Source organism: Lytechinus pictus, chromosome 11 (assembly GCF_037042905.1).
Source record: "Lytechinus pictus isolate F3 Inbred chromosome 11, Lp3.0, whole genome shotgun sequence".
Classification (NCBI taxonomy): domain Eukaryota; kingdom Metazoa; phylum Echinodermata; class Echinoidea; order Temnopleuroida; family Toxopneustidae; genus Lytechinus; species Lytechinus pictus.
Genome location: NC_087255.1, coordinates 11,913,123 through 11,940,470, shown reverse-complemented (window position 1 = coordinate 11,940,470; position 27,348 = coordinate 11,913,123). Strand labels below are relative to the sequence as shown.

General features: G+C 36.1%; 1 protein-coding gene and 1 long non-coding RNA gene across 2 annotated transcripts in view; both read left to right on the top strand.

Moving 5' to 3' along the window:
• Positions 1-7,615: 7,615 nt before the first annotated feature.
• Positions 7,616-10,738, top strand: LOC129283825 (uncharacterized). Its single transcript, XR_010295084.1, has 3 exons — positions 7,616-7,749; positions 8,062-8,408; positions 9,613-10,738. It is a non-coding gene; the product is annotated as an uncharacterized LOC129283825 (long non-coding RNA).
• A 2,014-nt stretch (positions 10,739-12,752) lies between these two features.
• Positions 12,753-27,348, top strand: part of LOC129271779 (nardilysin-like) — a 34,971-nt gene continuing 20,375 nt past the window's right edge. Inside the window, exons 1-10 of the mRNA XM_064106761.1 lie at positions 12,753-12,869; positions 17,757-18,114; positions 19,639-19,720; positions 20,193-20,293; positions 20,930-21,056; positions 22,143-22,238; positions 23,510-23,632; positions 24,693-24,750; positions 25,288-25,361; positions 26,821-26,890. Coding sequence (XP_063962831.1) covers positions 12,790-12,869; positions 17,757-18,114; positions 19,639-19,720; positions 20,193-20,293; positions 20,930-21,056; positions 22,143-22,238; positions 23,510-23,632; positions 24,693-24,750; positions 25,288-25,361; positions 26,821-26,890 — 1,169 coding nt within the window. The 5' untranslated portion in view covers positions 12,753-12,789. The remainder of the gene's footprint in view (positions 12,870-17,756; positions 18,115-19,638; positions 19,721-20,192; positions 20,294-20,929; positions 21,057-22,142; positions 22,239-23,509; positions 23,633-24,692; positions 24,751-25,287; positions 25,362-26,820; positions 26,891-27,348) is intronic.

The following is a 27,348-nucleotide window of genomic DNA, read 5'->3' as shown; positions in this document are numbered from 1 at the left end:
CATGAAGGCAGAAAAATTATACAATTAATAATTTCAGGTTTAGGCTTACACTAAGATGCCGATCTTCTCCGAGAGGTAAAAAAATGGGTATTTTGTTTGTTAAAAAGAGTGAACGTTAAAAAAAAAAAAATCTAACCAAAGGACTATTGCGAAGAAGTTTAATTTGCATTAAAAACAAAAATCATAAGCAAAACAAATAGTATAAGTTAACTTACACCCATTTCATTAGGTTAAGGAAATAGTCAACTGTATCTGTACTATGATGGTGGTCCCCAAGTCTGTGCACCTAACAATTGGAGTTAAGATTTAACATGAATTTCTTTTTATTTCACAAAATCTTTCAGATAATAATGTTCCTTATATTCATGAGTAAGTGTACCAAATATCTCATACAAATTTGAAAGAAATATAGGATTTTCTTGGAAAAAACCTCGGGCACTCGTTTTCAGATTGAAAAAAAAAATGGTATACCCAGTTGTCGGGTGTCCGGACAGGTTGTGTATCCGGACAGTCGATTTAAACAGCCAATTGAAAAAGTTCACAATTCAAATCTCTTAAATGTTTTAGCACAAAATGTTAGACAATATTATAGAGAACAAATATTGATGATGATTTGCACTAATCAATGCACAGTTTTTGTTTAATCCAAAGACAAAAAAGAAGGCTTCGTTTTTGTTACGTGTCCGGACACCCGATCCCCCATCCTAGTTCCTACCCCATGTCTGCGCACCCATTCACTTTGCACACGATTCGGGATTTTGATGAGAATGGCTGCATTTTGAGGCCGTCACATGGAATGCCCAAAATTAATTATTTTGAGTAGGATTTTTCAATGAATGTCTGTCTATGTATTGCATGTGTAAAGTTCGTGCTTGTTGGGTATCTTCTTTCACTAGAATCGCGCAGATACGCGTGTGCGCAGACAAGGGGGACTGCGCAGACTTGGGGGAACTTGCCATACCGGTACTATTAGTATTATTATTAAACAAATCTGGCAAAAACAGAACAGTGGCATCTCTGCTCTTAATAGTAACACTAACAGTAACATCAATCATAAACTAAATTCCTGTCATGTGAAGGGCATAGGCCTAATCATGAAGTTCAACTGACAACTCGCTCAGTCACACTCACTCACATAAACTTAGTTAGACACGACACTCGCTCGACAGACAAGGACAAGGTCAAGGTGGTTGCACATTTTTAGTTTACAAACTGGGCCAGGCAGGTGCGAAACTGTATTATTATATTTTAGCGCCGGCAATCATGGCAATTGGACTCACCTGAACAAAAACATAAATGATAGGACTGGGTCTAGAAGTCGACTTGTAACAAAACCCAGATTAAAGTCATGGAAGCAGGATGATATGGTCGAGAGTCTAGTACTAGAGTTGGGTTTCTGTCCTGGAATGTTGTCGAAGAGTCCGAAAGGCGAAGTTTTCCGAAAATTTCGACGTGGAGCTCAGGCAGGTCCTTGCGAATACTTGCCACGTTACGTTCGGCATTTAACGTGATTTTCATTGATTAACCAAGCTGAAGGAAAACGGAAAGAGTCTTCGAAGAGTATCGGTGGAGCCTGAGCCTTTAATATTGTTATTCCAATGAGCTTCCCCCTCATTAAAACCTCCAACCATTTACCCTTCTCCTTAACCCCCTCCAGCTCTCTCACATTCCGACGGCCGACTCTAGTGATTTTCCACAGTACAGCCTAGCCTCGGCCTCTGTGTACCGTATGTGTATGTGCGTGTATATGCGTAGAATCCCATCCAATTTGTTTACAAACATAGGACGATACGTCATGCGTACGTGTACGTGTGTACAGTTTATGAAAAAGAAAAAGCAATGAACGCGGACGTAGAGGGTTTACAGCTGACTGCTGTTGATCTCCGCCACCTATCGGAGGAAGAAGAAGAAAAAGTTTCTTCGAACGAAATCCAACATCCTTGTTTTATTTGCCACTCCTTGAGAAATTTCAAGGCAGATGTAAATACTTATTCAACTTTTCGAAAATATATGAATGAGCGCGAAGCGTGAACTGAATGTATTTATTTATTTTTTTATTTGTAAAATCCATTCAAATAAAATCATTAAGTTATATAAAGTACAGTGCAAAATTTAAACAAATCGATTGTTTGTTATCAGTTTTATATTATTCTTCTTCGTATTATTATTATCATAATTATTAATATCATTGTTATTTATGTACATTACTTTTCCCAGTGGCATAACAGTGGTGTAACATGCGCAGGAGGGGGGGGGGGGCAAGCTGCCCTCCTGGCGAATTTCCCCGGGAAAATAAAAAAACGGGAAAAAGAAAGAAGAGAGAAAGGGAAAGAAAGAAAGAAAAAAAAAGATGAAAGGGAAACATGGAAAGGGAAAATGAAGAGAAAGAGAAAGAAAAAGATTAAAGAGCCTATAGGCTAGGGGAAATGGAAGGAAAGAAGAACATAAGAGGAAGTACAAAATATCCTGAAATACTAATACATAGCATGATTAGCAAAAGAGAGGGACTGATAAAATCAAAAGATATGACTTATTGGCACGGGCAAGAATGGCGGGAAAGTGGGAGAAAGAGGCAAAAAGAAACGGGATATATAAGGTAGAACCAAAAGCTAAATTGGAAAATCAGAATATGAAGAAAAGGGACAAGAGCACGACCGCGCTGCCCAGGATTGACAAATATAACGAACGGGAAGAAAGGTGGATGGCGTCTATTACAAGCTTGCTAAATTTTATGCCATATTAATGGTCGCAATCACTGAGGACAAAAAAATCATTAGCCAAAGGTTATCCAAGGGCTGTTATTTCCCCTATTTTATGTTTTAACCTTAGTAAAGCTTTATACGTTGGCTAGATTTACCGTAAAAGCCTCTTCATGTTTACTTTGGCTAAATTTCCAAAGCTACTATCACATAATTAGAATTTCATTTAAAAATTCAGATTCAGATTCAGATTAACATTTATTTGATATAAGATAAAAATCAAGTTACAATAATATATATAAACAACGTAGTACATAAAATACCAGGATTGCTAAAAAAGGTTAAAAACTTGTAAACAAGCAACCCTCGACATACAAAATAATGAAATACAATGAATATACAATTACATGAGATACAAAAAAAAAATAAAAAATAAATATATATAACATAAATAACAATAGAAATATAACAATAAAGTCATACGAAAACTTAAGAATTAACTAACATTAAAGAAATAATCAGAATCATTCAGCATAATTTGAATATATCAATAAGTGGCAAGTATTGTGCTCTTTAATTCATTTTTTAATGAAATGTAATTCGAAGTACCCTTTAAATCACTGTTTAGAGAATTCCATTTTTCGATCCCTGAAATCTAATTGATCTATTTTGTAAAAAAGAATTTGTAAATTTTGGAAGACGAAAGTCACCCTTCTTTCTTGTATTAATTGAGTGGTAATCGGAGTTCAAATGAAAACTGTCATTTTATAAGGCCAAATTTTTCATGGCTCGCTTCGCTCGCTGGCGACTTTTACAATTTTTTCCACATTTGTTATGTTGTGCTGCCTCAACATAAATATATTTCGTTTATTATCCGCAACTGCGTTGAAGTTAATATAATGTGGTGTACCCGCGATTCGATTAAATAAAATGGCCATCTGCAATGTCTAAAAATATCACGAGGTTCCGGGGGCTCCGCCGCAAACTAGTGGCGGCACCAAAGGGGAGGCCCCAGTGAGTTTTTTTGAAAAATTGTGAGAAATTTTGAAAAATAAAAAAATGTATCGTAAAATAATGTTGTCACACAGTAAAAATAATAGCACGTTTTTTAAGCCTGTCACTCTAACAACAGGTTGTTTAAACTTTTTTGTAATTGTTTAAACTTTTTAAACAACTTGTTTACAAAGTTGAAACAGCTGTTTAAAAGGTTTAAACAGTAGTTGTCAGAGTGACAGGCTTAAACAACGTGCTTAAAATTTTAAACAGCGTTTTTACAGTGCATAAGCATCTTACTAAAGTTGCAAAATTTCTCCAAAACTGATTTTTTGTTCTATAAATTTTGAAAATTTTCTCATTCATTCACCGTTAGCATTTAGCTCCCAACAATTTTGGTCACTAACGTAAATCTTTCAGGTCATTATATATTAAAATTCAAAATGTCGCTCGCGCTACGCGCTCGCAGTTACTAATAATTGAGAGAAGTCAGTGTCAATTATCTGTTCACAAGGGGCTTAAAAATTCAATGTTATTAGAGTTTCCATTTTTCGTTTTAGCGAGATACACATTCTGCGTATTCATAATTTTCATAAATGAAATATTTTCAGCGAATTAGATAGCCATCCAGTTCATGATTACAAAAAGTGCTTAGAACGTCCAGGTATCATCTCGGGATGTAAAAAAAAATCAGCTTGCGCTTCGCGCTCGGATTATTTATTTGGTAAGATATTGTCTTCATGACCCAATGCAAAAAGCTAGTCCTTATTAGGTCCCTTTTAAAGTCAATAGGGACCACATTCGAAATAAAATTAGCTCGCGCTTCTCATTCGATTTTGAGAAATAAGCAAAATATTTGTATGTCCCCCCCGGCCCCAAAATGTTCTTTTGCCTCCTTCTAAGTTAAAAACCTTGGTGCCGCCATTGCCCCGAACACGATCCGCATAGCACTTGCCCCCAAAAGTTCTAAAACCGAGAATAAAAGAGAAAAGAAAGGAAAGGAAGATGTAAGATATGATGTCATTTTCTGAATACCATGTCAAAATCAATCTCAAAGTTAAAGGTGATTTTTTTTCTTGCTTCGCTCGCTCGGGACTTACTTTTAAGCAACTTTTTGCTGCGCACACCATGCTGTGCCCCCCTCTTTTTTTGTTCTTATCACTCACTAAACTTCGCCCTATAATGCTCGGGGCACAATCATAAAATATCCTGTCCATACAATAATATATGACCGGGAAATTTTTGGCTCTTGAAATGGTTTTATTTTTTAAGAAAAAGTGATCGTCGGGAAATTCCTTCTCCCTTTAATCGCTTGAAAATGTTTGAAGAAAATATATAAACAGAAGGCTGTTGCCATTAAAAAAAAGATGGAGAGGTCTATTTTTGGCCTTTCCGAGTGTACTCACCCTGTGAGAGGCCAAAAATTAGGCGCACTCTTGGTTGAATGAAGAACAAATGTTTTCTCTCCATGAGCTGTGCCCCGTCCACTGATCTCCCCTCTAACTCAGTGGCAAAAATACCTAGAATGAAAATCACCATTAGTGAGAAATATGTAGGCCTACTTCACTCGATAATTTGGGAACAAATTTGGCTAACCCATGAGGGCACTAAGATGAGATGCCAAATGTCCTTTTCAGGCCTAAAACACAAGTTGAATATAATTCATCCTATTGTGCCTTCTCTCTTTTTAGTGTATAGTGCCCAGCCCCTCGGTAAATGAAAAAAGAGGAAATAAACCACAATATGAAAAACATAAGAAATGAAATATATAGAGTTTGAAAAAATAAAGGATTTTTTCCTATGGGAAATGTTGTGGGCAAGTGACCCCGGTTCTGCCGCCCTGATAATGTCTCGACTTTCGTATTATTTATATAATTACGTGCAATATTTTAAAACTCCAGATTTTACCAAGGTACAAGTTGTTCCAATTATTATTCAACGATACCTCAAAATACTGTCTCGCCTTATTAATGAATTATGTTTGAAAAAATTGATGCCAACATTTTTAGCTATTACTAGATCATTAAGCATTCCCATAGGTAGACAGAAAATTTATGACATTTTTAAAATGTTGCCCCCCCCCCCCATCCGAAACATGGATGGTTTATTTGTTTGTTTGTTGTTTCTGTCTTTGAAGTTGGTTTCATGTTATTTTGATCTTTTTTTTTTTCGCATGTATTGTTTGGTACTTGCCGCATCTATACCATACATACACTAACTATTTTAACGATCAGTTTCCTGGGGTACGTGCGTTTCAAGGAGAATGAAGAATTTAATCGAGAGCTAGAGGCAAGGGTAGTGAACATCCCGGATGCACGTGTGTGGTTAAAAGAGGAAGAGAGGAAAGAGACAGAGAGAGTGTGGGGACCAAGACTGAAGGAAGTAAGACCGATGAAAGAGAATGAAGAGAGGAAGAGAGAATCACTGTCATTTCTGGAAGCACCTTTTTCATTTTTTTTCTCACATAAACTGAAAGCGGGGGGGATAGCTGCCACATCAGGCATGCTCATGTATGCTCTCAGGTGACAAGGGACCAAGAGAACCTCAACCCTGATGGCGGATCCGGGGGGGGGGCACATCCGGCCCGTGTCTTCCCCCTTTGAGAGGCCCCCAAATAATAATTTTAGTGGAATATGCCATGCACAGGACCCCCTTTTTTGCTTGTCAAAAAGAGCAACAAATTATCTCGATTTGGTAGCCTATGTTTTTTTTTTTTTTTTTTTTTTTTTGGGGGGGGGGGGTGTCAAAACTTTCCTGTACAAAATTTTCCCCCGTTTGGAAAATCCTGGATCCGCGACTGCCTGCTAGTAGCAGGTATAGACTTTCAGTTCCGCCACTGCCGAGCGCCATATGCCCCACAAGATCCCAACCACAGATAACACGACTGAGGCGAGAATTCGCACGATTGTATAGAAAATGATATTAATACTCGATTGCATATAGCTAAGTTTCACTAAATCTATATATTTAATTCTGTATGAATTATTATGATAATCTATTCACGAAATCATTTTGCTCTAATTCACTAAATAAAGCTCCAAGAATGCTTATTTTGGGGGGAGTAAAGTTTCTTTACAGCATTCCGAATATCATAACTGAAGAAACAAATTACTACCAAAGTTCGACTTCTTATGTTATAAAGGAACGCATAGTCTTTAAAATCCTTCTTTTGATTTTTCATATAGTCAATGGAACTTCCCCCAGTTACAATAGGTCTTTGATGCATAATTACCAATCCTCAAGAAATTTACGATCCTCATCATCTAATCTCTCACCAATTCCAGTTGCTAAAAAGTCATGCGGGGAACGGGCCTTTGCTCATGCATGGCCTAGCCTGTGGAATTCTCTCCCACACAGTTTGAAAACCCAGACTTCAGTGACCACTTTCAAGGGCAACCTGAAAACTCCTGAAAACATAAGAGTGTTTTTTGATAGACATTGACTTATTGTTCAGACATGTATTATATGTAAATACTTTTTGTTGTTCTGCTCTGAAGCGCCTTGAGCATCTAATCAAGATGGAAAGTGCGCTATATAAATCTCATGTATTATTATCACAGGGGCCGCGGAACGGTTTTCAAAGTGGGGGGGGGGGGGGCTGAGCCAAAAGTGGGGGGGGGGGCTGACCATGCAAAATATGACAATCGTATGGTCATTTTTAGGTTTTTGTACACGAATTTGGAAAAAAATGGGGGGGGGGGCTGAAGCCCCCCCCCCCCCGAGCCACCCGCTTCCGCGGCCCCTGTATCATTATTATTATGTATTTCATTGTTTATTTTTACCTTTTTATTTCAGTCATTTTTTTCTGAAAAAGAAAATCGCCGGCGACATTATTCATGGCTTCAGTTTATTCCTCCGCAAACAAATGTGATTCCATTTATTTGTTTTGATTGTGGTATTGGGTATTCCCCGAATCAGTATGCGTATTCATTATTGTCTGTATTGAGCTTTTGAACAGCCATATTAATTCCCTTATCATATTGTTAGATTTGACAGTCGGAACAGGGTCGGAAGAGGCAAGTTTAGTTGAGCATCGTGAAGAATTATACACATTTCCGTATGTACGCCCATTATTTATCGCTTGCTTGATGTGAAATCGGATACCTTGTTGCGAATTTTCTTACCTGATAATTATGATCTAATCAGTTTGCTCATTGAGATAATTTGCTAGTACGATATTTTATTATTCACAAATAGTATATGCATGCATGTGTACTCTCTGTGTGAAGTCCTATATTCTGAGCTCTGCTCTTTTTAAATCTATATTTTTTCCTCCTATGATATTCCTATTTAAAACCGTAAATCACTATTCATGACAATACCTGAATTTGTTTATCGGTATCAATTTATACCAAAATATTTTTTTCAGCAACATGTCTATGACAAAGAAACATCGTGAGATTCTTCTGAAGGTTACTCCTGATCTTCTGAACGATTTGGATGCAGGTGATATAGTGCCACACCTTCTAGCAGATGATATAATCAAACGACATGATGCTGAAAAAGTCAAAGCTGAAACAACCCGAAGAGATAAAGTATCAGCGCTTCTGGATATCATACCGACGAGAGGGGATAAAGCCTATGGGTCATTTATGGAGTGCCTTAAGAAGATGGAAGGTTCGACTCATCTCTATCATATAATGAAGAAATACGAAGACACTTACCAAGAGCATTCTGGTCCTACTATACATGAAGAATATACGCCGCCTAATCAAGGTAGGTTCTGTGCAGATACATGGGCGTAAGACCGGGGAAGAGGGGGGGTGGAGAAGCCCCCCCCAAAAAAAAAAAATAATAATAATAATAATAATAATAATAAAAACAAAATAAATTAAAATATTAAAATGAAAGGGTGGAGGATAAATCAGGCCAAGCCCCAAATATTTCGAAGTTATGTATTTCGGTTGGTTATCTACTGACAAACGTATCCGAATAGAAATGTTCGTATCAATGTCAAAAAATGCTTGAAATGTTACTTTTCAGGTCTAAATATAATTTTAAAAAATGCACACAGTGACTGCATTAACTTTTTAATTAGGTCACAAAAAAGTGTGGAAAATGTCCAGCTAGTTCTTACGTCTAACTCAATGTACCGAACTATATAGGCAAGATTTTGCCTATTAAAGCGATGAGGAGTGCGCATGCGAAATTTCTCATAAGGCCTTATTTAATGAAAAAAAAGAAGATTGAAAGTGAGATAAAAAAAATTGAATGGCTTCTATATTCTGTTTTTAATGAGAGCGCTGTAAAATAATCAAACAACAACAACAATAATTGTTTACCTAAAAAAATTTCAGCTCGCGCTTTGAGCTCCCAGAATTCATTTACTGACATGCGTATCCTTTTCATAATTTTCTTATGCAGGATATCAATTGTGTTTAAAACATTCCTTTTCGTGTCAGTGTAGACCTATATAAATTTTAACAAAGAAATATTTGGGGTTTTTTGTCTGTGGCTTTGTTTGATCATGATTATTGATTTATATCAAACACTTACATAATACTCTGGAAAGGAAAGTCCATTCCATAAGATTTTATTTAATAAATAGATAAAAATATTTTTAACGCAAAAAGATATTGTAAAAATAAGAAAGTTCTGATCTTATGAAATCTGCATGGCCAGTATGGAAATGGGGGAACCGATGATGTCACCCGCTATTTTATTGTGTTTTATCGTATTAAGTACATGAAACTTTTTATTCTCTTCTTCATTTTACTTTTAAGCAAAGTTTCATTCCTCCCTGATAATAAAGAGTTGCTATTAATGATACAAAAAATATGAGTGTTTGAAATATTAATTAATGCATGATTATATACAATTGATTATAAGTTGTAAAAGAATTCGAGAATGCGATGTAGGAAAATATGATGTTGCCATCATATTCTTTTAATTTATATTAATTTTCTAAATCATTCTACAGGGAGTGGACATATGCCTACTGTTACTCAAAGGGATGTCAATCTGACGATTAATGCATCGGGACATTCAGTTGTAAAGAATATGTCCCTAACTGGGCAAAGTAACGTGTTTAATAAATAAATGCTCTAAAACATAGTAAATGTCATTTTTTAATTATACGTTACCCACTCTATTTTGATCATGTACTTGGCCTATAATGAGTATGACTGTTCATCGATAATTTTATTTTTCTAAAAGGTGACTTCGACGTTTAAAAATTGACAAAAGTGAAAATTAAGCATAAAAGCAAATATGATTCATATTGGCTAATATTGAGAAGACCATAAGTTTAAAATTCTTTGGCTGACATTTACACCCAGTACTGCTGTAACATTTTCAGGAAGTTTGTTTCCACGAGTTAGTTAATTCAGTACAGCACGGAATTATCCTTCGTTTTTTTTTTCTTTTTGTATAGAAAAATTGTGTGGTAAATAAAAACAATTTAGGCAATGATTGTATGCATATATTCAGTTTAAAGTCTGTTTATATGTATACAAATCTCTAAATCAATTAGCGCCTGAATATCTTAATAATACCATCAAATTATACACACCCTCTCGAAATCTTCGTTCAATCACTGACACATGCAGACTTTGCATTCCCTTGTCAAAACTCTCCTCTGCCGAAAAAAACGTTTTGCTGTAGCAGCTGCCAAGACTTGGATGCTATCCCTCTTTATAAGAAATGCTTCCAGCGTTCTTGGCTTCAAATCTGCACTTAATACATACCTTTTTCCTCAATAATTAATTTCCCTTTTTATCTTGAATATTCTATAATTATTATTATTCATACATTGTACGCGCTATGGTACTTTTTGTTTTTAGCGCCTCTAAATATCCAGTATCATTATTATTATATCTTTTAGGATTCAGGGGCATATGCTCTCAATATGGTTTGAAATTGCTTTGGTACACATAAATATAGGCACGTCAAAATGAAATTAGTTAAAAACTAGACTTGTGTCTTTCAAGCAGGTTTGTTTTGGTTTCAAATTCAGTCATTTTTTCACATTTGTAACTTTATTTCTTTTGAAGGATACAACTTTAATTTAACTTCGAGTATAATAAAAATGATTTTCAACTATGTTATATTTTATCATCGTGTTTTTCTCATTATTTGTGTTCCGTAGTATACAAGCTGCATGTAATTTCTTGCCAGTTATCTTGATACTTATGGGGAAAAAAATCAACCCAAATCCTCATGCCCAATCGTGTCTAATGTACATCCAAAAATGAAATATTGCACTATTTGCACATGTCTTTTGTGTAAAATTTAAAGGAGAATGAAACCCTTGAAATCAGCTGAATCCATATCAAAGAGAAAAATCAAAGAAACATATTGTTGAAAGTTTGAGGAAGATTGAATGAATAATAAGAAAGTTATGAGCATTTGAATGTCGAGATCACTAATGCTATGGAGATCCCCTATTGGCAATGTGACCAAGATCTATGATGTCACAGATGAACAACTCTCCCCTTTTGGACACTGAAAATATACCCCAAAACATCTCTTTTTGCTCATTCTAATCATGTGACAAACGATTCATCAATGATATAATGTTGTGAAACCTCTGTACTTGTCCTCTCATAAAGAGAACACCTCACCTTGTGATAGACTCTATAAAAGTGAGAATATAAGTGAAATAAGTACTAAAGTAATGAGGGAGTTGTACGTGTGTGACATCACAGATCTTGGTTGCATTGCCAATGGGAGGATCTACATGGCATTAGTGATCTCGACATTCAAATGCTCATAACTTTCTTATTATTCATTCAATCTTCCTCAAACTTTCAGCAATATGTTTCTTTGATTTTTCTCTTTGATATGGATTCAGCTGGTTTCAAGGGTTTCATTCTCCTTTAATTATACGTAAAAGGAATATTCAGACAAGATGAAATTGTATGAAAATTTAAATGATTTTTTACTATTGGAAGTATTGTTCAAGAGCTGAAATATTGTAATAGAGATGTGGGATGAATATGTATGTGAGGGTGTGCGTGTGTGCCAGTGGAAGCCGAGGAAGGGGAAGGGGGTGTTCTTGATAAGTTTGACAAAGTTCTATGTCTTTGTTCATTTTATGCATCAAGAGAGAGAGAGAAAAAAAGCACATGATCGAGGAAAAGGCTGTTCAAAGATGTAGTTATTGTACATAGACCTAAAAAAAAAGGAGAATTGAGATGCTGGAACATGAACAATCAATTGAGGATGACTAAATAAAAATAGCACGTTGATGGATGGGGCTGTGTAAGGAGCGTGCGTGTGTGTGTGTAATATATTAAATATAGTTAGAGAGAAGAAAGAAAGAGTACTCGTGGACATTATTGTAGTTATTGTTTGTTCCAATTTGTTCACGTGACCTTTAAAAAGTATACGGGAGCATGATTTATGAATGCAAGTGTGACCGTGGATTGTGTGCACAAATGATGTGGGTGTGTGGTAGAAAGAGAGAAAGTGTTTGATGTCGAGTGTGGGGGAGAGTGTGTGAGGGCGTGTGTGAATGAGAAAGAAAGAGAGAATATAGGTGGTGTGGATCAGGGGCCGCGGAACGGTTTTCAAAGTGGGGGGGGGGGGGGGGGGCTGTCCATGCTAAAAATCACAATCATATGGTCATTTTTAAGTTTTTGTACACGGTTTTGGAAAAAAAGTGGGGGGGGGGGCTGAAGCCCCCCAGCCCCCCCCCCCCCCCCCGGTTCCGCGGCCCCTGTGGATGAGGGTGTGAGAGGGAGAGCTAGACGACGAGTATGGATGGTGTGTGTAAATGAACATAGTATCAGATGGCGAGTGTGTGTGTGAGAGAATGAAAAAGTGTTTGATGGTAAGTGTGCGTGAGGGTGTGTGGAATGAGCCGCTGTGCTTTCCCGCGAGAAGGGTCGTGAAATTAAATTGGTCTGAAAAGTAGTGCGAGGGTCGTGAAATTGATCTTAAAAGTTGTGCGAGACTTGCAAAAAAAATTATTATGACACGACGCAGCTCGATCCTTAAATGCTGCAGATTCATCGCGAAAAATGTCATTGGCCCCCGCCCCGGCCCCCGAATCCGTTCTCGAGCTATACTAGCCCCATAGAGATGTATAGTATACATCTCTATGACTAGCCCACTCTATACTTTTCTAGCGTTCCATAAAGCCAGAATTGACGGTATGACGAGCGAAATGGACATGTGCGCTGCCGTTGGAAACGATTCTGTTATTAAAAGCCCAAATGACAAGAAAGATTACAGGTAACGGTATTGATTTGATATCTGCCCGATATTATGTTAACAGTTATTTTCTTAATTATTTAATTACCACTCTGACGGACTTGCATACCACCCTGGCCTGTTTAACTCACTAGCTGCAGACTGCAGTGTAGTGTCCCACCTGTTGACTTCCGTGTGTGTTAGATACTGTTGTGAAGTCGACTGGCCCAAGACCAAGGGGGGTTAATTCTCTTCTCATAAAATTATATACGCAACAAGGCTTTTAAAGATTATTTGTTTATTTTTAATTCCATTGAATTTTTAACCTAAATCTCATCTCAGAGACTCAGTCTCAATAAAATAATGAAGAAAAAAAAGGGATAAAAATAAAGAAAAAACTTAAAAGAAAAGAAGTGGAAAAGAAAAGCAAAGAAAGAAAAAAAAGAGTAAAAAAAGAAAAGGAAAGTAAAAAAAAACATGCTAAAAGTAAAAGGGAAAAAAAGGAAAGTTTGAGAATGAATAAAAAAAGAAAAAAAAATGAAAGAAAAGAAAAATACATGTAAAAAAATGATAATAGGAAAAAAACACTCATTCAATGAACAAGGTTATGATATAAGTTGTTCTCAGTTATATCTCCATGTGTGGCAAAATAAGGATGGCAATGTTTGGCTTATTTTATCTTTTTCTTTGGGACAAATGCTTGATTTTTTTACACTGACAGTTTCCATTACACCTATTTGTCATACAACTTGGCCCTTAAGTAAATTTGATTCTTTAAATTATTTTTTTCTTAATTAAAAATAGAGATTAAAAAACGAAAATTTTCTTGCCATATTATTTTCCAGCAATAGAGGGCATACACAAAAATATGCCCAAAATTCAAGTTTTTGAGCGCTCTAGTGAATACAAAAATTATTCCCAAGTTACTTATGAAAAATAAATTGCAACTGTATGGAAATTAGTAATTTTGGCACAAAAATGATATTTTAATGATTTTTTAAAGTGTGTGCTCTGTACAGCATTGGCATGCCATAGTCCTACCTGTAGATTCCCCACAGGCAGGGTGGTTGCAGTGAACAAGTGGAAAAAAAGTATGAAAATTGAAAGAATGAAAAATACCCCTCCAAATATCGAGGTATATGCAAACTTTAATTTCATATTTGTCTGAATCATTCCTATTGACAACATCCGAACAGCTATACAACCCTGGCTGATATACCACTCATTCAATGAACAAGGTTATGACACTCTAGGCACCATGGCTATTAATTCCTGTGTTAAAAAAGTGAGTGCACGCGAATCAAATGTTGGACTTAATTACTAGATCTTACCATGGAGCTCCATGACGAAATCTATGTTTAAATTAGACTCTAGATATTACTAATGGAAAAAAATGTATAAATAGTACTCGCCTGGTCTTTTCTTGGGGTATTGAAGCCTTTTTGTCCAGAGCTTGCTCAACTTTTGCGGCTAATCTTGTCGCCATAGGGTTGTGCACATTCTCGTTTAATACTGGTTGTCACGTGACACGGCAATGTCGTTAGGCTGTTTGGCCTGTATTCAAGGCGTTCTATCCGTTATGATTTTATATTGAATGAAGCAAATTACATCAGGTATAGGCCCCTATCAAGTCAAAATCGATACAGGGATCGAGAGGGGGGGGGGGGGTGGAGCCAAAAATTTCCCAGTCACATGGTATGAAAAATGATATTTTTTATGATTGTCCACGATCATTAGGGCAAACCCGTGTGTGGCAGTAGCGTGATGAGTAAAAAAAAATAAAATAAAAGAAAGAAAGAGGGCCAATGTAGGCATACATGGCGCGTGGGAATAAAGTTGCTTTATATGTTCCAAGCGAGTGAAGCAAGCGAGAAAAAAACTTTTCGTGCAAATCTAAATTTGAGATAGATATCACAACTTACACTTTTCCTTTTCTTTTCATTAATTCCCTTCATTTATTTTTTATCTTGGTTGTAGAACTTTCGGGGGCCCCTGGGCCTAACCCTTCCATCGTGTACCCCCAGTGCAATATCAGCAGGTGGGTCTCGATAACTCTGGATATTTAGCAATTAGACTTATTTATAGAAAAACATAACGTTAATGTTTTGACCCCTTCCCCCCCAAAAAAGGAAAAACAATTATAAACTAAGTTATATACACCCCCTTTTCTCATTTCGCTTTTTATTTTCTCTTTTCCCTCCTTATTTTTTATGGGGGAGGGACCTTTTCGGGGGATACCGCCCCTAGCTACGCGCCTACCAGATGAAGAGGCGAGCGAGCAAAACCTTTGTCACTTTTATTACAAATATCAATTTTGCAATAGATTTTGACATAACATTCGGAATTATTCTCGCATGCATTTTTCTTTCCTTTTGCTTTTTTATGGCCTTTTATTTCTCTTCCTTTTCTCTTTCTGTCTTTCTTTCTTTCTTTCTTTCTGTCTTTCTTTCTTTCTTTCTTTCTTTCTTTCTTTTCCTTCCTTCATTCCTTTTCTCTTATCCCGTTTTTTTTTGGTGAAATCCACTGGACCGGGGATCAAGGGCCAGCCTGCATGCCCCCGGCGGTTTACGCCTCTGCCGTGGATGTAAGCTATATATACGCATGATCTTAATCTTCATTATGATTCAAACTATATAGAGGCGCATCCAAGATTTTCCAAATTAAGTAGGGGGGGGGGCGGGGTGAAATTTCTCAAGTAAAATTTGATAACTCCCAAAAAAGGTTCTTACTAAAAAAAAAAAAACGGTCATTATATTGTCTCGCGTAAAGTTTGACAAGTTAAAAAAAAATGGTCACTCAAAATGAAAGTCATTTTGTCCGCGTAATATTCGGCAAGCCCCCCCCAAAAAAAAAAAATAAGAAAAGGGAAAGTCATTTTGTCCACGTGATATTTGGCAACCCCTCCCCCCAAAAAAAAAAAAAAAAAAAAAAAAAAGGTTTTAACTATAGCAATGATCGAAGGTAATTTTGTCTCGCGTAAAATTTGACAAATGAAAAAAAAGATTGTCACTAAAAAAATGAAGGTAATTTTGTCCCACGTAAAATATGGCAAGCCCCCCCCCCCCCAAAAAAAAAAAAACGGAAAATGGTGTTTAACTAATAGTGATCGAAGGTCATTTTGTCTCGCGTAAAATTTGACAATTTTTTTATAAAGTTGTCACTAAAAAGAAGGTCATTTTTTCCACCATTGATTATATTTGGCAAGCCCCCAACCCCCACCCCCATAAAAAAGTTTGTCCCTAAAAGTGATGTATAGAAAGTCATATTGTTAATTTGTTCCCAGTAAAATTTTGAATTTGACAAGCAAAAAAAAAGGCCAAAAAGAGAAAAGAATATGAACAAAATATCCCCATTACAAATAATGCTGTACGTGATTCTCATGAGGGGGGGGGCACATAACTAGTATTAACAACATATTTAATTCCAAAATGTTTACTATAAATCTCAAAAGGGGGAAGGGGCAGAAATGCTCACCCCAACCCCCCCCCCCTCCGCCACTGATTCCAATCAATAATGACTTTTCTCTGCAATACTAATGCTTTGAAATCAAGATACTGAAGATTGATACGCTTAACATAAATTATGAACGTCTGACAAAAAGATAACCAACCGATCACCTGACCGATCAGCTGACCAGTACGCGTATCACTTCGGAGTTGATCACTCGTCGCAGGTGTGTGGAACGCTCACCGAAAATCAACAAAAAGGGCCTGAAATGTAAGTTTAACAATAATCCATTTTAATTTCAACTATTTTTAGAACTTACTAAATTAAATGCGACCAAATAAAAGTTATATCTTAACACTGCAACTTGTATTAATGCGTACATTTACCAAAGTCTTGGGTTGGAAATCAGAACAGCATTTGTCCAACCCATAATTTGGGTAATGTCGTCTAAGAGGTCCATACATGTTAATGTTTGGACCTCATTGGTACTAGGAGTGGGTTATGATATAACCTTGTTCTCTGTTACATCTCTATGACTGTGTACGTGTGGCAAGATAAGGTTGGCAATGTTTGGCTTATTTTCTCTTTTTCTTTGGGACAAATTCTTAATTTTTTTTACATTGTCAGTTTCCATTACAGCTATTCATCAACTTGGCTCTTAAGTAAATTTGATTCTTTAAATTATTTTTTCCTAATTAAAAATAGAGATTGAAAAATGAAAATTTTCTTGCCATATTAGTACTTTCCACCAATAGAGGGCGTACACAAAAATATGCCAAATATTCAGGTTTTTGAGCGCTCTGGTGAATACAAAAATTATTCCCAATTTACTAATGAAAATAAATTGCAACTGTATGAAAATTAGTAATTTTGGCCACAAGAGTGATATTTTAATGAATTTTTAAAGTGTGTGCTCTGTACAGCATTGGCATACCATATTCCTACCTGTAGATTCCCCACAGGCAGGATGGTTGCAGTGAGCAAGTGCCTGATACAAATATTTTTCCCCTTCACACTGATGCTTTTAATATAAGTTTTGAATCTTTGTCATTGATAATTTCCATCAACATTTATGTATATGATACAGACATCAATTATCTGGCCAAAGTGGTGATGTATTTTAAACTGCATGCAACTAGGAATTGTGCGAAGTAGTCACATTTCGATTTTTGTGATATAACCTTGCTTTCAAGTTATTGAGAATTCCCCACCCCCTCCCCCCCAAAAAAAAATGATTGAGTTTTATCTCTTCTTAATGTCTTTCTTTTCTTCCTCACCATATTCATTTTTTTTTTCAAAACTGTTATGGCAGTTAAATTGTAAGAATTCAGATTAAAAAGAAAGTGCTCTTAATTCTCTGGTACTCATTCTAGTTTCACCATCAATAAAAAATTTAATTTGTATTTTAAAAAAATTCTCTGCATTTTGCCTTAATATTGATAATGATTAGAAATTTGCCATTGAATTTATCCTTGACACTAGGGTTGTAAAACTGGAGAATGGCCTGACTGCTCTACTGATAAAGGATGTAGACAACAATGATGATGACGGTGATGGAGAAGAAGATCAAGGATTGGAGGAGGAGGAGGAGATGGCAGAAGATAAAGATCAAAACTTAAAAAGAAGGAATGTCGGATGTTGTGGAACAGAAGATGAGGAGATGGCAGAAGATGGAGAAGATGAAAGCTTAAAGAGAAGGAAGGTTGAATCTTGTGGAACAGATGATGAGGAGATCGAAGAAGAAGAGGAGGAGGAGGAAGAGGAGGAACCAGAAGGGGGAGACGAGGAGGAAGGAGAAGAGTTACCCCAAAGGAAGAATAAAAACAAACGGTCAAAGATGGTGAGAAGTTTAAAAATTGATAAATGATCCTCAACAACATAAGAGAGGAGAATTGTGAGCTGATTTGAAAAATTACTGTAAGTAACGGACTATAAACCGCACCCGTGTATTAACCGTACCCCCAACTTTGGACTAAAAAAAAAAAAAAAAAAAAAAATCCTTCTCACATTTACATGCATATTTGAGGTACAAAGAAACAAAAACTCAGTTAAAGATTTCAAGATATCCAAAGAGATTACCGGTACGCGGAAATCTGCTGTTCTTGATCAATTCATCTAAATGTTAGCAAGAAAGAAAAGTCCCGACAATATTGGCCACTTACACACTCACTCACCTCACAGTCACAGTGTACACACACACAGCACTGCTGTTCTTACATTGCAAACTACGATACGGTACCAGCAGTACATCTTATCAAATTATGATGTGTCTTTCCCAGCGTAGGAGGAAGAAACATTCACATTTCTTGCATCACAACCTCACAATCACTTTCAGAATTTGTCTAGCATTCGATGTCTTAGCATAAATTTTGGATACGGGATTACAGGAAGGTTCAAGAAACAAAGAAATTTGCATTTTTTCCAATTGTTTTTACGGCTTCGTGCCGTCTCTCTCGTTGCGTTGTGTACATGGTATCTTATGAAAAGCAAACGAGAAAGAAAAAAATAAGCTGGCTCATACCCCTCTAAATGACATTGCCCTGGGCGGCTACGCCCGGCCACTCGATGTGTTGTGAACTGGCAGACGTCTTACATGTTCGGGAGGGGTTACGGCGGGCTACCGTGGATAAACCGCACCCCCGACTTTTGCTTCTATCCCGCCGAGAAAAAGGTGCGGTTAATAGACCGTTACTTACGGTATTCAAAGTCATTAAAATTGATATTAAACAAAAAATGAACAAGAAAAAAGAATTGAATAAGATGTGTTGGATAGGTTGAAATTAGATATTCTGGCAACATATCACCACAGGAGAAAATTAAAAACTGCCTTTAGAAGAATCACATCTTTGGTATCTTAAGGTATCGCTCAGGTTTTCCCTATTTAAAATCTCCCAATGAATATTACAATAGGAGACATTTAGATTGTTACTTTTTTAATTGGAACTCTCGTGTTTTCTCCATTGTTTAACTAACAAAATTACTCATCTCACAGATTAATCAAATCGACCATTACAAGAAGTGAAAGTTAATGTCTAATCAACCCGATATTGTTCAGTTAATGGCTCAGATATTTTTGTAATCTTCCCATGGATACTACAGTATGAAACTTTCTGATCTTCATGATACACAGCTCATACATTGATATCGGTTTTCCCTTTTTTTTAAAGGGGGCAGTTTCACAAAGCTTAAAATTATGCACGACTTTACCTTTGATTTTTGTGCTACATTGTAATCATATGTAGCTGACTAAGCACCTAAGAATATATTGCAGTTGTGCATATAATTGTGCATAACTAAAGACAGCATTATGAAACACCACCCATATCTGTTCTTTGTACATGAACCAATGTTTTCTTGTTGACAGGCAGCAGCAGCTTTGTGTGTCGGTATTGGAAGCTTCAGTGACCCTGATGATATTCCAGGCTTTGCTCATTTTCTTGAACACAGTAAGTCGCAACCTTGCAATCGTCATGATCAGTAGAACATGATTACAACCTAACAATCAAAATGACCAACCTTAAAATAATATGAGTAATTTAAAACTTCTGGGGCCTGTTTCATAAAGAGTAACAATTTTTGTGACTTTGCCATTTGGCAACTACTGTGGTAACCTTTATTTTGATTGGTTGCTGAGCCCTGTTGCCATGGTAGTTGCCATAATAGCAAAGTTACAAGTTGTAAGTCCTTTGTGAAATGGGCCCCTGATTAGGATTTTTGTACCTGAGAGATTGATGACCTTTCAAGAAATGGTAAATACTTTGAATAAAAACATACATTTTTAAACAGTGCTTTTTCATAAGCTACTATGTTCATTAATTTTAACTCGGACGGGTGAAGGGGCTGCTTTCAGCCCCCCCTCCCCTCGACATTTTGTGAGATGAGTCCAATCTCACAAGAGTTTTTTGGTTTTATTTTCAGTGGTGTTTATGGGGAGTGCGAAGTATCCTTGTGAAAACTCCTTTGATGCGTTCATCCAGAAGCATGGAGGAAGCGATAATGCCGCAACAGGATTTGATAAGGTATGTATGCTGTCCGGTACTATCGGGGGTTGGGTTAAGGTATGTATGCCATCAGTGGTAGGGTGAGATATGTATGCTTTCATGGGTAGGGTACTATCAGGGTTGGGGGAAGGTGTTATCAGGGGTAGATTAGGTATTCCGCTATCAGGGGTGGGGTAGGGTTTGTATACTATCAGGTAGGGGTAATCTGGGGTGGGGTGTGGTATGTATGCTTTCATGGGTAGGGTAATATCAGGGTTGGGGGAAGGTGTTATCAGGGGTAGGCTAGGTATTACGCTATCAGGGGTGGGGTAGTGTTTGTATACTATCATGTAGGTTCAATCAGGGGTGGGGTGTGGTGTGTGTATACCATCAGTGGTGGGTAGTATGTCGTTGAATGCTCCATTTGTCGCTGAGTGAGAAAATGCTAATATTGACCAAGGCCCCGCTGCATAACAGTGACCGTTATGGTAACTTTGCCATCCAATGGTAACTTGTCTGGAATCCATGATTTTGATTGGTTACCATGGTAGTTACCATTGGATGGCAAAGTTACCATATAATAGTAGCTTTTATGCAACAGGGCCCTGGACAGACTTTAGCTATCAAAACGCAATTCAAAATCACTTAAGAAATATATATTTCCATCTCGTGCAGACTGTTTTTCAGTTTGAGATTCAGAAGAAGCATTTTCGAGAAGGATTGGACAGGTTTGCTCAGTTCTTTACAGAGCCCCTTCTAAAGCAAGATTCGACCGACAGAGAGTTGGAAGCTGTTGATAGTGGTAAATATATCCTCATAATTATCATGTTTGCCTCTTTTATTTTCCTTGGGTGTTTTTTTAATTTTCATTGTGATAGCATACAGAGCTGCCAAGTAGTACTGGTTTTCAGTAATTATTACTGAAAAATGAGAAAGATTACTGCTGGTTTCATGCAAATTACCGATTTCTAAAGTTTCAGTTTATGTACTGTCCTATGGTATTTCTGTGAAGATACTGATTTTCTTACCAAAATACTGATTTTCAGCCTTTAAAACACTGAAATGTTCTTGATCAGGATGGCATCTCTGGGCATACGATAATCTAATATTTTTATACAGAGAAGATAATGCAGATTATTTGGGGTGGTTTTCTGCACTTCGATGACCAGTGAAAGCAATGCTCCATATCGCATATATCCGATATCAAGCGATATTAAATCAACCTGCAATTCCCCTATCTGATCATTTGCTATTTGGACGTACACTCCCGATTTCATGGCTCGGTGCGATATATAATTATGCTTCATAAAAAATTAAAGCACCACTGGCAGCCAGATTCGGACAGCTATAGGCAATATGGAGAATTGTCAGTGGACCTTGAACATGTTATTGAATCATCATCAAAAACTCAACCAGGTTAAGATTTTGAATTTTCATAATGGTTTGGAAAGGATAAAGCTCCTAATGTTCAAGAAAACTTACATATAGGCCTACCATTTATCAAGTATTGGCAAATAGATGGATGCAATTTCAGGCCACGAAGCAACACGTATTTTGTTAAATACCCTGTCTTTTTCACATCCCGTTATGAATGTAGAAATTTATTATTTAAATTATTGATAATGAATGGTGATAAAAGCCATAATCCTTTATTAATGTTATTAATAATAAAATCAAAATTATTATTATTAGTAGTAGTTGTATATTTACCATTTTGATTATAATTATTATTATCATCATCATCATTTATTTGTCCATAACACACACAAATCATACAATGTAAATGCAGAAACACACATTATGTTTTAATACGAATAAGTAAAATTCCAGAAGAGATGAAGTGAGTAAAAGGTATCATGGATTAATATTCCCTTTTTTTTGTCTTCAGAATTTCAGATGAGTGTTCAGAATGACTATCATCGTAAACAGCAGATGATGAGTGTTTTCTGTAAGGAAGGACATCCAATGGGAAAGTTCACCTGGGGTGAGTCAAAGACACCGTTCTCATTATACTTTCTAAAACTAGTTTACTGGAAACCGGTTCAGGAAACCAGTTTGGAAGATCGCTTTGCTAGCGTTCCCACTTGATCACACGAAAGTGGTTTTCAAAACCACTTAGCGGTCGCTTCACTCTCAGCGATCTTGTTGCTATTGATACGCTCTCAGTTTCGTGCGAAATTTGAAACCGCAGCGTAGGCATTCTACACACAACATGTGCGAAGATCGCTTCCTGAAGGACGGTCGTGTCCTCACTTACACTAAAACCGGTTTAACAAGGCAAAGCGATCTTGAAAATTACATCGCGAGGTGGTTTTCCGAACCGGTTTGGAAGATCGCTTCCAAGACTGCTTTGACCGTTCTCATTACACATTAAACTAGTTTCCACTAAAGTACTAGTTTCCAGTAAACTAGTTTTAGGATGGTAATTAGAATGGGGTCATAATACTCTATACATCCCTGAAATCCAATGCCCAGCACTCACCACACTCTCCAACTACGACATGATTTTTAGAAAATTGCACTTTGATTTAAAATTTAAAAGTTCAGTGAAGTAAAATCATTTTATATGAAGTTCGCCATAATGCAAGGAATACTAAAGCAAAATTCCAATTTGCTGCAAGCCTTGTGGTCTGAGTTAAGTCCAAATCGGCTTCAAGACGCAGCCAATATGACGTCATTACGAATTGGAATTTATTTGCTTCTATTCTTACAGGGTTTGAAATCAAGTTGAATATTTGGTTTTAATATTCATACCACTATTCAGACTTATGATTGTTCAGATTTTATAGGTTGGAAAGTTCCTATCATGTGCTATGATAATTTCTTTGAAAATTGTTTCACAATGGATCATGTATTATGTTCTGGGGGCTTCACATTTCCACAGCCCAGCAGTATATATTGAAGAAGTTTATTATAATTGCCAACCATATGATTAAGCTGCAAGATCAGAAATTCCCGGCTGCCCCTCTTGTTAAGGACCTAAAACTTGGAGAGCATTTCATCAACAGTTTTATCCGTCAAGTTGTCGGATCTGGCAACTTTCCTTGATTTTAATTGGCTGAGAAGCAAGATTACTATGGTAACTGTTTTGATAAAACAGGATATGTCAGATAAAATGTTTGTCAACTCCTTTTTTGTAACGCTCCCCTGAATAAAATACTACTACATACACGCTTTGACTGACTTAATACATATATTCCAATTTTGACCGAATTCAACAACTATCTATCTATTATGATGAATTATAAAATCTAGGTAACTCTAAATCCTTGAAGGTTGATCCTGCAGCAAAGAATATCAACGTACATGAGAGGCTTAAGCAGTTCAGGAAAGAGATGTACTCTTCACATTACATGACGCTGGTAGTCCAATCAAAAGGTAAATTTATGAATTCATTATTGTTATTGTTATTTGTATTATTATTTCTTCTCCTTTTCTTTCTCTGTCTCCTTTTCCTTCTCTATCTCCTCCTCCTCCTTCTTCTTCTCCTCCTCCTCCTTCTTCTTCTCCTTCTCCTCCTTCACCTTCTCCTTCTCCTCCTTCACCTTCTTCTCCTCCTCCTTCTTCTTCTTCTTCATCTCCTTCTCCTTCTTCTTCTTCTCCTCCTTCTTCTTGTTCTTCTTCTCCTTGTCCTCCTTCTCCTCCTCCTCCCCCTTCTCCTTCTTCTCCCCCTTCTCCTCCTTCTTCTCCTCTTCTTTTTCTTCATTATTATTATTTTGTTTGTTTGGTGTCACCTGTGCCTGGGAGACAAAAAGCAAACTTTTCGATTGAAAAAAAAAATATGGCCATTAAAAAACTAATTGATTCCTCCTGTAACAACTAGAATCACTATCCCCCAAAACAATATTCCTCAGGGTCAACGAAGTGATATCAACTTAAAACAATTTAACAAAAATATGAAGTTTCAAATTTTCAAGAGAATGTTGAAATTGTAACTCACGTAGGACTGAAATTATTTCAAACTTGGATATAATGGTTAACAAATGTAAGAATTTAGATAAGTGTAAATTCAGGTTACTTGGTAAAGGGTAAATATCATGTTCAGATCATTTAACTTGGATAAGAATTTGTATTTTGTCTAATATTTAAAGATATTAAATCAAATTGAAAAAAAAACTTATATGAGATGGTTGTTACATATCACAAATAATATGAAATTAATATCAAGTTTCTTAGTCAAGGTCATTTGAGGTCAAACTTTTGATTTTACTTTCAAATGAATGGTTTTTTTTCTCTCTTTTTGAAAATTATTTGTCCTTAATTTAGTTGTTTTCAAAGTTAGCACCGCTACTATGTTGAATTGCATAATGCAGGCATTACACTTGTTTTTATAAGAAAAATCATCTTCCACCCAATCCCCTATTATAATTTGGTACATTATCACAAAATCTTGATTAAATATTTATTATTGGTTGGAAATGTTTTATTTTTGTTCTAGATTCTTTGGATGATTTAGAGCAATGGGTTAGGGAATCGTTCAGCAATATACCAAACAAGTAAGTAGATAAAACTTCTTGAAGCATATCATTCAATCATTCCGAATGTGAAATTATTAACAATAACATAACACAAAGTTTCACATAATTCATGACAAATGCAAACACATACATACAAGCATATTCAAACATTATTTACAAAGTACATTGTATACAAAAATTCAATAACAAATTAAGAATTCCCTATCGTAGCAATCGTAGTTCATACATGTATGTATTGTACTTTGAACGGTATGTAGAATTTTGTTGATTTCTTTAATAAAGCATTAAAAAAAATAAGTTGCCATGAAATTGAAATTCACAAATGTTAAAAGTGGGAAGATATTCAAATTAATTGTTTTATTAACTGTAGACAAAGAAGAAAAGTTGTTTTTATACAGAAATCCAAAATTTAGTATTACTGATAGTCGAGACTTTAATATTTTGATGTTTTTAAAACCAGTCACATGTTTTGTAGTAACTATCCTGTGATATTGTAATCTAAATTTAAGCCAGGTTTTTGCCTTACCAAACATGTTTCCCTTTATTCCTTTGTAGTGGTTTAGAGAAGCCGTCATTTAGTTCTTGTGGACAGCCTTTTCAACATGAGAAATTCCATAAGCTTTACAAAGGTAAGCTTGATCTATATTTTTCTCCTACTTAAGGTATCTATTTTTTCGTTTATCACAAAGTCATATGGCGCAATCATTTCATGTTATGGATTTAGCAAAAAAAATTGTTAAGAGAGCCTTTTAGGCCCGCCCTTCAGTCTTTTTAGGGCTAAGGCCAAGTTAACTACAAAACCTTGTTTTTCTTTTAATAAGTAGAGAAAAATGATGCAAGAATACCAATTTCATAAGGATCATATGTGAAATAACAAAATCATGACATTTGAAAGTTTTGCTTTTCTATATGAAGCAGTCAATTTTAGAGGCTTTAATCTTTGGCATGAAACATTCTTTATCCATAGAACAGATGATGTTGAACACATTTACAATTTCATCATGTATTTCATCAGTATTCAATCATCTTTCAGTTAGTCCTGAAATTTGTTTTCATATTAGCCCCAAATCGGGGGTCAGTCGGTCAATATTTTTTGTTATTACCTTCACTGCTGTGTTGCACAAAGGATATCATTCATGTGATTATTTATTAAGTTTATCCATTGAGTTGAATGCAACTCTGACATTTTCTCCCCCAAAATTGCATTTGTATATTTTGGGTCTGCTTCCCCCCAAAAAAATATTGGCCCTGTTTTTCGCATTTTACGGTCTGTCAGACAAGGGTACATAATTTTTTTTTTTGGCCTTATACCAGTTCAGCAGTATTATTGCTGTTCATTTTGTTGATTATTTGGGTCTTAAGGTGCATATCATTCAGATGTGAATATTTAAGCCATCGGTTTATCTCACTTGGTCTTTATATCTTCTTCAGTAATTGTTATTGATTTTCAGCAATGTGGTTATCAATAGTATTATCAATCTATCATGTATTAGTTATACTAGTTCAAGATCAACTCTATCTTGATCAGAATTTCTTAATTGTCAAAAAAGCAGAAACTAAATTTTTTTGGGTGAAAGGTCCTTTTCTAGCTTTACCCCACACCTCTGGAATGCTCTTTCAGCTTCCCTTCGCTCTATCCCCAAGAGCATATTAATCAGATCCAATTTAAAGACTTATCTCATGAAAAAAGCATATTCAACATAGCTAGCTATCAGGGACGAATCCAGGATTTTCCAAGGGGGGCACATTTTTCTAATTTGACAAGCAAAAAAAAAAAGGTTTTCACTTTAAAAAAAGGGGGGGGGGGGCACACTTCTGTTTCGACTGCATTTTTACTTTACAAATTTTAATTGTGCTTGTCAAAGGGGGGGGGGTCACGGCCCGGCTTTGGCCCCCCCCCCCCCATGGATCCGCCAGTGCTCCCTATACAGTGACCTTGAAGTTTTCATATGTTTAATATGTAATTTCTAATTATCTTTTGTTTGTATATTCAAATTTTCTACATTGAAAAGCGCTTTGATACGGATTTCATGAAAAGTGCTATATAAGACCAAGTTCTATTATTATTATTATTTTATCATGTTTCAGTTATACCAGTTCAAGATGAACACACACTTGATCTTACATGGTCTCTACCGTCACAGCAGAAGCATTACAGGTAAGCTAGGGTTCAGAATAAATAATAATAATAATGTTTTATTTACCCAAGGTAGCTACTTCAGTTAGGAAACTGCTTTACCTGCGGGCCCTGCATAATATAATATGTTATTATTACCCTTCTCCTATCTAAATGTGGACACCTAAGTAGAAGGTCCCATTTTTATAAGTCTTTGATATGACCCAGCCAAGGATTGAACCTACGATCTCTCGTTCATGAGGTGGACGCTCTACCACTGAGCCACCTTACATGGTTCAACTTCAAGTCTTTATTTTCAATTCCAATGTAAAGAAATTCAAAAGTGATAACATGTATGCAGATATATCTAGGCCAGATTCTATTTTGAAAGCAGTTTAAACACAATAAACAGGTGGGGTTTAGAAATACATTGTACATTAAAAAGAAAAAAATCCCCAAACTTGCTGAAATTTTACATTTCACCTCTTTGCATCCATAAA